The sequence below is a fragment of the Apteryx rowi genome, unplaced genomic scaffold (genome assembly GCF_003343035.1).
Source record: "Apteryx rowi isolate R43461 unplaced genomic scaffold, aptRow1 scaffold_17, whole genome shotgun sequence".
In the NCBI taxonomy this organism is placed as follows: domain Eukaryota; kingdom Metazoa; phylum Chordata; class Aves; order Apterygiformes; family Apterygidae; genus Apteryx; species Apteryx rowi.
The window spans coordinates 3,637,855-3,649,556 of NW_020447974.1; the positions used below are offsets into that span (position 1 = coordinate 3,637,855).

At 36.5% G+C, this 11,702-nt stretch overlaps 1 protein-coding gene across 1 annotated transcript in view; it reads left to right on the forward strand.

Moving 5' to 3' along the window:
• The first annotated feature begins 1,013 nt into the window (after nucleotides 1-1,013).
• Nucleotides 1,014-11,702, forward strand: part of TM6SF1 (transmembrane 6 superfamily member 1) — a 20,261-nt gene continuing 9,572 nt past the window's right edge. Inside the window, exons 1-6 of the mRNA XM_026060481.1 lie at nucleotides 1,014-1,114; nucleotides 2,499-2,596; nucleotides 3,536-3,639; nucleotides 4,513-4,595; nucleotides 6,020-6,141; nucleotides 10,439-10,543. Of these exons, the coding sequence (XP_025916266.1) occupies nucleotides 2,576-2,596; nucleotides 3,536-3,639; nucleotides 4,513-4,595; nucleotides 6,020-6,141; nucleotides 10,439-10,543 (435 nt within the window). The 5' untranslated portion in view covers nucleotides 1,014-1,114; nucleotides 2,499-2,575. The remainder of the gene's footprint in view (nucleotides 1,115-2,498; nucleotides 2,597-3,535; nucleotides 3,640-4,512; nucleotides 4,596-6,019; nucleotides 6,142-10,438; nucleotides 10,544-11,702) is intronic.

Consider the following 11,702-nt stretch of genomic DNA (forward strand, 5'->3'; position numbering starts at 1 on the left):
TCTTGAGGCATAGAGTATGCGCTATGTATAAAATCATGTGCCAAATATTTTTAGCTTATGATTCTGGAGTTTGCCTAATCCTTCCTCCCTTGTTTTTTCTTGTACATAGGCACAAAAGCAAGGACTGAGACAAACTGAGACAGAGGTTCAGTCTTAAAGAGAACAGAATACAGTTTAGCCATTTAGAGAGGAAAACCAATCTCAAACAGATTTTTTTTTAACTCACTTTTTGTGGGGGAAGGAGACAAATTTGTTTTTGTGTCAAAAACTTGTACTTTCCTCCACCACCACTTAACATGCACTAGCGTTACAGCCACCATCTTCAGAGGAAAGGTCTGTTCTGCAGAGCCCATCAGTTACTGCCGAAGAGCCGATCATTGAGCCGCTCGGAGCAGTCCTTCCTTATAGCGCCTGYGACACCTTTGGTAGCACCTCCAGCTCCCATCAGTCCAAAACTGGAAATTAAACCTAGATCCATTATTGGTGCTCCACACTCCTAGTCCCTGAGACTGACATACTTTTCTTTGGAAATACGTAATCTCCTGAGTAGATAACTTATTGCTGAGGTTAGACTAAAAGTCCCTAATGATCCTTTTTGGCCTTGAAATCTCTCTGTTTGTGACTTTGACCTCTCATTGGCCTTTAAGTTTTCCAGCATTTTCATTTCTTTTTGCTGATATCAGTATGAAAACTGATTTTAGTCAGACAAATCTAGATTTCTGACATGTTGTTTATCTAGCTATTTTAGTATTTTCTTTTTTTAGATGACCACATGTGAAAAAACAGGCACATAAATTCTGCAAAACTACAAAATGAATACTATGACAGACTATGCAATGGACTTGAAAAGCAGCCTTTTTAGTTACTAAAAGTTACTTTAAGGCTATATACATTTAAAAGTGATCTCTTCATTTGAGGATAGCTGATAAGAAAGGCCAAAAAAGCAAAATTCTTTCTGTCTTTTCTTCTGTCTTTCTTTTAAATTCTCTTTATTTTTAATACTGTTTCAGTTCCTGGACAATTGTTGTAGCTGGATTACTGGTCCTGATTTTTATTGCTCTGTTGGCTCGTGTTCTTGTCAAGAGAAAACCACCAAAAGACCCACTGTTTTATGGTATGTATTGGTAACAAGGAAGCTGAATTCAGAGTGTATCCATTGATATGAAAGTATAATATATGCCRGTTATTACACATTGAACATTTAAAGCATGGCTTCAGAACTCRGTCCTGTGAGGTGCTAAGAAGCCAAGAGGGAAGTAAAGACTAGGGGAGAAGGAGGAGAAGTAATGCATCTTTTGAACCTCTCCCTGAGCCAGATCTCCCATTTGAAAAGAACAAAAATAAAATAACACTCAGGCTGGGCTGTGAAGATGTTTGAAACACGATCATACCTGCTCTATTAAGATCCTCTTTGTGGCACRGCTTAGACAACACAGTAGACCTCTCCTGCATATCTCATCCTGAGTGGACTCAGTCGGGATTTTTGGATCTTTTGGATCAATGGCCTCCATGGTTTGGTTCCTCGTCTTATGATCAAATTCCTTCATTTTCCCATTATCATTAGGTTTCTGTGTTAATACAGCTTTGTGATACATAAGAAAGCTTGCATCTTCCCAGCTATTGCTTGACGCTGCCTGCAGGCTCAGGCAAACACTTCTGTACTGATATTTTGCCATAAAAGAATAGAGAGATGATTATTTTTTGAAAGGAAACCTTAGATTTAGATTACATTATAGCAACAATTCAGAAGAAAAAACACTGCTTAATTGCTGTGCCTCGAACTAGCCCAAGTTTGCCCCTTAAGCTGGAAATTTTGGAACATGGACCTGTAGGCAATGTAGAGTACAAACTACCTGTATTTGCCTTCTATCTTTGTTACGATTCCTAGGCGTCTGTCCTCCAGTGGAGGAGTTCACACTGAAGTCAAAGGAAATAAATACCRTATATCTAACACAAATAAATTTCCTGTCTCAAATGAGTGACTCTTTACCTTGCCAGATAGGCCTCCTGTGGACTTAAATGGCAAATACAGTTTTCATTGCTCACTTCCAAAAATGGCAAGTCACATTTCCCTCTCCTTTTTCTTTTTGTTGTCCTTTCCTCTTTCCAAAAGATGATTACAGTCAGGACTGTATACCTTGTGTGACAAAGATCATTCTGAAGGGCTACATAGTCCCTTTCAGCAGACACTGATTTTCCACTGAGATTAATGGGAAAATGCACAGATGTACAGGATTTCACGTTCCTAAGAATAACTTGCTAATGAACTTGGTGGGCTAAACACCCATAATACTTAATACTTTTAATACTTCAAAAGTACTAAGCTACATGCAGAAAGTCATGTTGTACATTAGATATCTGTGACCTCTAAMGTAGATACATCTGCTTTGATAGATATTAATCTCTGCTTGGCCAAATATATCAGCCTGTGAATTAACTGTGTGATTCCAAGACTTTTCACATTCAGTAATTTTTTTTATTTTCCTTTATAATTACAGTTTATGCTGTATTTGCCTTTACCAGTGTAGTCAATCTTATAATTGGACTGGAGCAGGATGGAATTATTGATGGATTCATGACCCATTACTTGAGAGAGGTAAACAATTGTTTGGCTTACAAATTTAAATAAAATCGTTACTAGTATTTGTCAGAGAAAAGTAGCCACTTACACATCCAAATGATCTTCTTGAATTTGGTCATTACCATGTTTCATTATTGTTATGGACAAAGTTTTCACTGGCTCCTGTTGAAAAAATAGCACACCTTTCAAGCTCCAACCTAATGTCATTTAGTTGAAGTAATACTGTTCAGTATTAACTTCTATGGCAATTATGCAGACTGTATAGAGGTCTGCAGAATTCCACAGGTGCTCAGGACACAGGAGTGGATGACTACTGCAATACCTATATGCTTTACCAAGAAAGAAACATAATTTATCCTTTACTTCTGCTTAATCACTTTAATAAAAGGAATTAAAGTAGAGTTAAAAAATGATGGTGCCAGATACCTAGTCAGCAGAATCTGTTGGCTGCTGAATATCAGCATCCACCAAAAATAGCTCAGTAAGCTCAATATGAAAGTCACTGAAGTCATTGAAAAGATTCCATGAATCTTTCACGGAGTGTGAAATGGGTTGGGCCCTACAAGGTTATGTATTGTCATCATTAGTATATTCAATCAATACCATTCTAGGTTGCTAATTATATCTTTATTTGTTAAACTTGAGGATCCTAGCTTTTATTACTGGAATATAGAAAAGTAATATTTTGGTAATGTAGCAGAACATTTGACAGTCACATGCAGACGAGGAGTTTTCCCTTCTGTCTTGCACCCAGTTTTGTGGATATATAAGCGATTTCATCATTCCTCATCCTACCTAAGTGAGGTTTGTGTCCTGAAGCATGTCTGCTGACAGTCAAAAAGTGCATTCCTGGACTGAAAGAACATCAGTTACTTTCCTGATATTCTTTATTAATTGGTCATTTCTGACACTTTCTTGAATCACTGTATACTTTTTAAAATAAATTTTCTCTAGGGTGAACCATATCTGAACACAGCGTATGGCCATGTKATCTGCTATTGGGATGGCTCAGTTCATTATCTGATGTATCTCTTGATGGTGGCAGCTATTGCGTGGGAGTAAGTAATTTGGATTTGTGTACTGTTTAATTTGCTTGCCTCCTCATACAACGTAGAAAAGGCTTTTCTATGTAGTATTTACATTTTTCTTTCCAGATTGTTTCGTGCCTTGGCCCAAAGCAATGCTATTAAAATTCCATTACTTTCAGGAATTGTACCCCCACCAAAGTTACCCTTTCTCTCCGTTGAATAAAGAGCAACAAATACATTAAGTTGTGTTCTCTGTTTCACTCTGCAGCAGAGTCCATAGYCCATCTGCATGCTTTACGTTAATTAGAAAAGGAAAGCTTAAAGAGGATGTACAGTAAAACCCTGTGATACCGTTTTTTCAAATAACATATTAATGGTAGGAAAACTATATTTCTCAGCATTATGTTCTCTTTTTCAACTGTGTTAGAAAGCATTGTGCAGTTTAAGAGGCAATGATTATTTCTAGAGGCTCTTATGTTCCTTGCTGTTACAGGAGTTTGAGAAAATAAGTACGTACTTACATTCAAATTCCAGAGGCTAATGTACCTTTTGGTAATAGAAGCTCTACCAGAAAAAAAACTATATATATATATATTATAGTCTTGCACAATAGGTGACTTGTGTAAAATCACACACTAAGCCTTCAGGTGAGAGAAACATAATGGCAAATACCTAAGTATGCACAAATCCTCTGCTGCTCATGGGATAATCTCCTCCTACATGAATGTAGGATTTCTCTGGGTCCACAGCTTGGAGGCAGGATTCCACTGTTGACTTGTGGTACAGATTTTAAAACATTTACTTCCTCAGGTACAGTTATGGCAATCAGTAGAATATTTGAGGATGATTTTGGGTAGCGGGATTTTTAAGGATGGTGCAATAACTTTTTTTTTTTTTTAACAGACAAAGTTATAGAACCATTGGCCTCTACTGGTTAGGTTCCATTGTCATGAGCATCATTGTGTTTATGCCTGGAAACATTGTGGGTAAGGACATAATTTCTATAATTTTCTTTCCCCTGTGAAACATTTTCAAAATTCAGCATTAAGCTAGCTATATTTTATTGCAATATTAGTTCCTTTCTGTAATAATATGAAAGTGGAATTTCAGGAACATCAGTAAAACAGATGCCAAGTATTTCAAAATTTAWATTTGAAACTGGGAAGATGGAGACTAGCAAAAAAAACCCCATTCTGATTGTCCTTAAAAAAAAAAAAAGTATTGGATTTTGCTGTACCTGTAAGGCTTTCATCCARATGAGGTTTAATTTAAGCAATGAGACAATAACTGTCTCTTATTATCATTAAAAATTATAAATTTTATAATGCATAAAAGTTACTAATGTACTTAAGTCTGACTTTCAAGCAGTGTACAAAAGGCATCCAAATTACTTTTAAAAATGAAATCTGAAATTTACTCTATTTTGAAAATAAATTTAACATTCCTAGATTTCTAAGATAAATCAGTGCATACTTGTGCTGCTGGAGGTTAAGAATTGTAATTAAAAAATTTACATCACATATTTACTGGCAGGTGGTCCTTTAAGAGCTTTTTTCCCCCACCAAATTAAAGAGTTTTTTTATTAGTGAAGCTTAAGTTAATAATTAAGTTGATACAAAGTTGACTGGGATGCAACTGACATAAATGTTCATGTGTCCAAATCCTGTAGTCAGCTTTGAAAAAGCTCAGTGTAACCCAGGTTTTTAGGACAGAGGAGAAATATTCATGGTGCAGCCTGGAACCAGTCCAGCTCCCTCCTTTGTAGGTACACACTCCCACCGCGGAGGTAGCCAGCAGATTTACTGTGCCAGTATCTCTGCCTCTTTCCTCTATGGAAAGCCAAGAAACTTGTTTTTCCTAGAGCATGCCTTTTGTTTTCCATTTTGACACAGAGGAGCCAGCGTAAAAGGCCCCATTTTTATTTACCCTGGCTGAGGATAGATCCCTGAATTTGTAATTTGTCCTTAAGTAATAGTACAGGCCTGCAGGAGAAATCAGGACTTTGGAAACCAAATGTGTAGTATCAGATCTTTAAGAAATAGATCAGTTCCTTTTTTCCATTTTTTTAATGATCCCTCTATTTGAAGCACGTTTCATTAAGAGATTTCAGAGCTCTTCCATCCTTCAAGGTTATCTAGTATAGAGTGACTGAGGTGGTTTCCTGTCCCCYCAAAAAAACCCTAATTTCTAAAATGTCATTCTCTCTGATAGGTTCTCTCTCACCTGTGGCTCTACCACTACTGAACATATGATTTTCAACAAGATTTGCATGGTGATTTAACAGCCACTCCTAATGTTTTATATTTGTTACCATAACTGCTTCAGGTTTGATGTTCCATAGGGTATTTTTAAACTCCACTGCAACATAGTTTACAGCTTCTTCATATATCTTATGATTTTTTTTTAATAGGAAAATATGGAACAAGAGTGTGTCCTGCTTTGTTCTTAAGTGTACCATACATTTGCCTTCCCATATGGGCTGGATTCAGAATCTATAATCAACCTTCAGTGACTCATGATACTCCAGTCAAGGTAATATTATTGCAGTTAAGTTTTAGCTAGTGTTATGAAGGCTAAAATGCGCTTACTGTTCCTACTGAGTTTTACAGGTCCCTCCGTGAGAGTGGAATGTGTTACAACTGTTCACTGTTATGACAATGGCTGTTAGGTTGTGTAGACACTGTAAAAATATCCATACTGTAAGAAAATTCATTAAGGTTGGTTAAATAAAAAGCAAAAGTATCTCGAGTTTAGAGTAAAGGACTCAAATTTATAGATGTTATTGTCCTGCTCTTCTCTGTTCAGTTTCTGATTTTTTAAAATTCTTASCTATAAAATGGAAACAGTGGTACATCCCAGCTTCATAAAGCACCAGAAAATCCTTATATAAGCTATGCAGAGAAGTATTCTTCCTCAGATGATTTACAGATTTCATGTAATTTAGTCATTTCTTTTTGAAACGTGGATTTCACAATATTAGATTTTAGAGGTAAGATATTAGTGTATTAATTGATGTGAAAATTGTTTAAAYACTTTCTACTTGTCCAAAAATATGTTTATCTGTAAAAAATAATATTTACTTACAAACTGCTTAGGCCTTTGTCTTTGAATTTAATGGTTGGGCTGTATTGTGATTGCTAACTGAGCAATCACAAAAGGTAGCAATAGTTTATGCACTTTTTTACCAAAAAAAMCCCRAAACCAAAACAAAACCCTGCAGGACAAAGCACAGAACAGATATTTAACTCTTTGTTGCCATAAGCAAGCCAGTTTATTGCCACAGCACACCATATCAGTTGCCAGTAATATAATCAATTAATATTTTTGCATCGCAAGAGCTCCTGAGTCTCAGGCAGGTCCATTCTATAACTGAAAACAGACGCAGAGGGTAGGAGATAGCTCCTGTTCTGCAGCTAATAGGCAGTCAGTGTGCAGGGGCGTATTCTACAGCACAGAATAACAGCAGATGATGCACTGACAAATTTTCCCAGAAATGTATGAAAGATGCCATTCAGCCATTCATCCGTTATCCTTAAGTAGGAAAGAGGGGTATAGACAGATGCTCATATCTCCTGAAGTTTGAAGAACCGCTACTGAATCATCGTTTTTAGGGCAAATTCCTATGAAAGGCAAATTAGGGGAAAYGTCAGGTGCCAAACTCTCTTATACCCTCCTGTAGAAGCCTTTAGGAAACCACATGTCCCATCGCAAGGAAACTTGAGCTGATTTATGTCAGGGAGTCCATAATTCTGGTCCAGAATATACATTCTTTAGAGTCATTAGGGCAGAGATGTTAAGCGTAGTTAAAGGTAGTGATGGCAACTGTTTACCATATGTATTAGTGAGAACATTCTTTGCATGGAGGATGGGTGAAGGTTTCAGTTTGCTCTCCTAGTATTGGGAACCCTACAGAAATTGCTGTTACAGAAAGTGTGTTACRGACTGCTTATTTGCTGAAATATAGCCATGTCTCCTATGCTATTGAGGAGCTAAACCATTTACCTAGGTTCAGTATTTTATTTTGGTATATATTTTGGAGAAACTTACTTTTTAATTGTATTTCAAAAAGACAGTGAATAAAAAGCTGGTGATCTGAAAATTTAACATTGCACTTCTTAGTGAATCCTTTTTTGTAAAGCAAGAGAATGTAATAATGCTTTTAAATGTTATAGTGCAAGTATATACAAAAATACTTACATGAAAACATCAGAAGCAAGGTATAGTCTGCTGGCTAAGCTATCCATTGCTATAATTTTATTATAAATCAGTTAGAAAAAACACTGAAGGGAGAGGGAGGAGATAATCAAGTTTTGGCTGTTTTCTAGTAGAGGAGGGTACATGGGAAAGGGATGGAGTTATGCCCTCCTTTAGAATCAAACCAAACTGTACTATAATATTTCACAAAGCCCAGCAGACTTATCTACAAGTATAGTAGCTAAGGAAACAGTTTTACAGTAATTTCAAATTCATTAACAAAATTAATATCCATAAATTCAGATTTGCATCTGAATTCTGCAGGGACTGACTTCTGTGGATAGCATACAAGATTATTCCTAATCCTTAAAACTGATCATGGAAGGAGCCTCTGAGAAGTTATGGAAAAGAGCTTTTCCCTGGGAAATGACAGAAGATGCTAACTATGCCTGTACACGTCCTTGCTACACAAAAGGAACGGCAGGATTGGCAAATTTGTGCAGAATTCCATGTTTTTTCCAATAAATGGGAAACCTGTAGCAGGTCATGTCTGCTCTGCCAGTATACTTAACATGTAATTCATTTTAGCATGTATTGGCGTGACTTTTGCTGTGTTAAAAGAAGGGAAACGGAAATTTACTCAGTAGCTGAGGTCTGACAGTGAAGTGCTGCTTTCAGGACGTGTTATCTTTCAAATTCTTGATCCTTCTGCTTTTTTAAGCTTTGTGTTTTCATTTTGTTTGTGTAGGTGGACACACAGAGAAAAAAGGTGTTAGCTTTCTGTACCCTGGCAATTTGACAGACTCAGTCTACAGCAAAGTTTGTTTCCACTATTACATTGGCTTTGTCTCTAAARCCTCTAAGTACAAAGTTATGCTGTAGCTTGGTGGGCACATTAAATAGGTACAACCATATAATACACTTGTTGAAAGGAAGGAGTGATACATATGTAAGCTTAATAATTAGACAGAGTAGAGAGAAAATATATCAGCCTGTGAACTTTTCGTTATTTTTAGATAGTCCATATCTGGAAATTACTTGTAACTCAGCAGCCATATGAAGGCTTTGTCTTTCTTAGGAATAAATATTAGGATATAGTGGTTTTTTTGCAGGTAATACTATAAACATTCCTACACTAGTATTTCAAGTACTGTGAAGTAACACAGGTTCAAGTCATAATTACCCTACTGCCAAAACAGACCTATTGTTCTAGTATGAAAACAAAAAGGATGTGGTATAGAACTTTTTCTGAAACGTAACCTTTTCAAAAAATAAATAGTTTGATGAAAGGGATGGCCTGTGTGTATAAAATGGCCTTATTTTTGTTAAACTACAATTCAGATCATGTAGTTCTTAGGAACTGTGCTTGCAAGATTTGTTCTCCCGTTTCAATAACTTTATTGTGAGTATCTTGATCGTTAGTGCTTCTAATTATGCCTCTACATCCTAATTTTTATTCAGTGCTTTTGGAGACAATACCATAAGTATATAACAGGAAGGAAATCAGGTTTTTGTTTTTGCTGCGTGCATGCCAACACATGGCTAATAAAAAGGAAGAGGAAATGAGTAACACACATAAATGGGGAAGTTTTCCCTATAAACTGCAGAAAGATACTCTGATGTGCATATAATTTTGGCCGTGAATACACAGTGCTGGAAGCRTACCCAGAATGATTCCCATGGTTTCTGTAAGTTTTAGCATGTAGGCAAAGAGATCTCTTTCAGTTGCTCTTCTGTCTTAGAAATCTATATGGCCTCTGTTACCATAGTCTGAACAGCTCACATCTGCATGCACAGTACTGGGGCAAATCCTATTTTATGCCTGGGGAGAGGAGGCACAGAACAGATCAGATCCAGTACTTTGGTGCCCAACTCTCAGAGGAATCCATATGGACAGTAATAAAAGAATTAGAAGGGGGTTTTCCACAAGCTAGGTACGCATACACCTTTCATTATGTRCTCATGTGTTAGGATTTATTTGCTCACTGAACTCAGCAATCCCAAATGGCCACAGAAAAGCTGTTTTTATCCCTGTGCAAGTGATATTCTATTAATTTCAATGCAGTGTCGCAGCCTGCTGAAAACCAGTCCACTCGCTGTCAAGAATGAGATAAACCTTCATTTCTCTGTCTCTCCCAATAGTCCTTGTAAAGCGTATTAGACCCTACTTCAAATGTTTGAGACAAATAAACCTACATATCCAGGGGTTTTCTGCAGAGGGACATTCAGGAACATGAATTAATTCAAATTAATAATAAATGTGACTTTAAATGAAGTTAGTTATGCTCTTTTTAAGCCTTGTGTGAACTCAGAGTTAAAATGGTGTTAATTTGATTTAGCCTGCTTTGAAAGTAAACTAATCTATATTAAAATGGCTTTATTTGGATCCATCCATTTCTAGACTTTATTCGGATTAATTTTCTTGATTGTGTCCTACAGAAAAGTCCTAAGCCACATTTTTAGATGTGGATATCTTTCTGTCTCTGAAATCAGTGGAGAAATAGGATAACATAACTGAGAACTACCTGCTTCTCTCATGTTTTACCACTTGACCCTTCTTGCAGGGACTGACTTGGAGTTAAATGCATGTCATTTGGGATTTGGGATGTGCTACTAAACAGCTTCTGTATTGCAGGTGGTTCAGGAAGTCCAGAGGAAAGGACTCTTAAGACGACCAGTAGATTTAATCTTAGCTGCATACCTCATTCTAGCAACGGGGTTTTGCATATTTAGGGGCATGGTAAGTTGAAGGTATTTTAATATTTTGGCCTCTGATTTTCACTTAAACTTTTAAATTTCTGTTTCCTAAAAGAGAAGTCATAGTGCCCATATGAAAAAGTATGTACACTTCAGTCAAGGGAAATTCTTCGACTTTCAGGGTTGGAGTAGGCCTTAGGCATCTAAAGGACAAATTGATTATTTATGATTACAGTTACTGTTGCTTTGCTTCTCCATTTTTTGTGTGTAAAGTATGTTTTTCAAAAGAAACTATGTACACAATAACAAGAGTAAATAGCATCCCAAGTGTAGATCAACATGGCCTAAAATGTTTTTTGTTGGTCTAGTGTTTTACATTTATACCCAAGAACATGGAGGCAAGCCAACTAAATTAAATCTGTATTCGTGTCTTTCTAAACAGAGATATGTAGTTAAACTCATATAGGAAACCAAACCAAACTAATTTACACTGCCTAAGATAGAGCAGAACATTTCCACCTGAAAAAAACCCCAAGTTTTATCTAAGTTACCTGAATTTATACACATGTTGTTTCTACTTACCAACAGCTGATTTTTTTTTATGTCTGTTTTTTAAGCATAGCTGATGATAGATTCAAAGTTTGAGGGAATGAAACAGTATTGAAAATGCTTGTTGAACTAGGTAAATCCAGGAGTATGTAAACCTAGTCTTTTGTCAGCTTTAAAACATTGGCAGCCTTAAGCAAAATGGAAATTGCATAACATTAAGTGAACAGTCCCCAAATGTTTAGGCATCTTAGACAACTGCCTGCTTGCTTGATTTGTAGATCTGCTCCTGTCTAGGATAATTCAAGTAACAGGTGATGAATCCATAGCAACATTTTGTTTCCCCAGTGCAGTTAGTCCTTTTGTGGTTCTGCTGCTCACATTAATGTTTCATTTTTTGCTTTGTTTCTCTGAAAACTTGTGTCTCAAGAATACTTTACTTTTTTTGCTTCTAACTTATTGTAGACTGCTTCATTTCTTATAGATCATGATACGCCAGAGCACCACTGCTGCAGGTTAATCACCCGTTTTGTCTGTAATTTTGCTGTCGGAAGGGTTATTTCATGCTCTACCATCTAACTTGATTCTGCAATCCCACTCCTTCATTTCTCAGAGTTTTTGGGGGGGTTGGGGTTCTTTTTTTTTTTTTTTTTTTT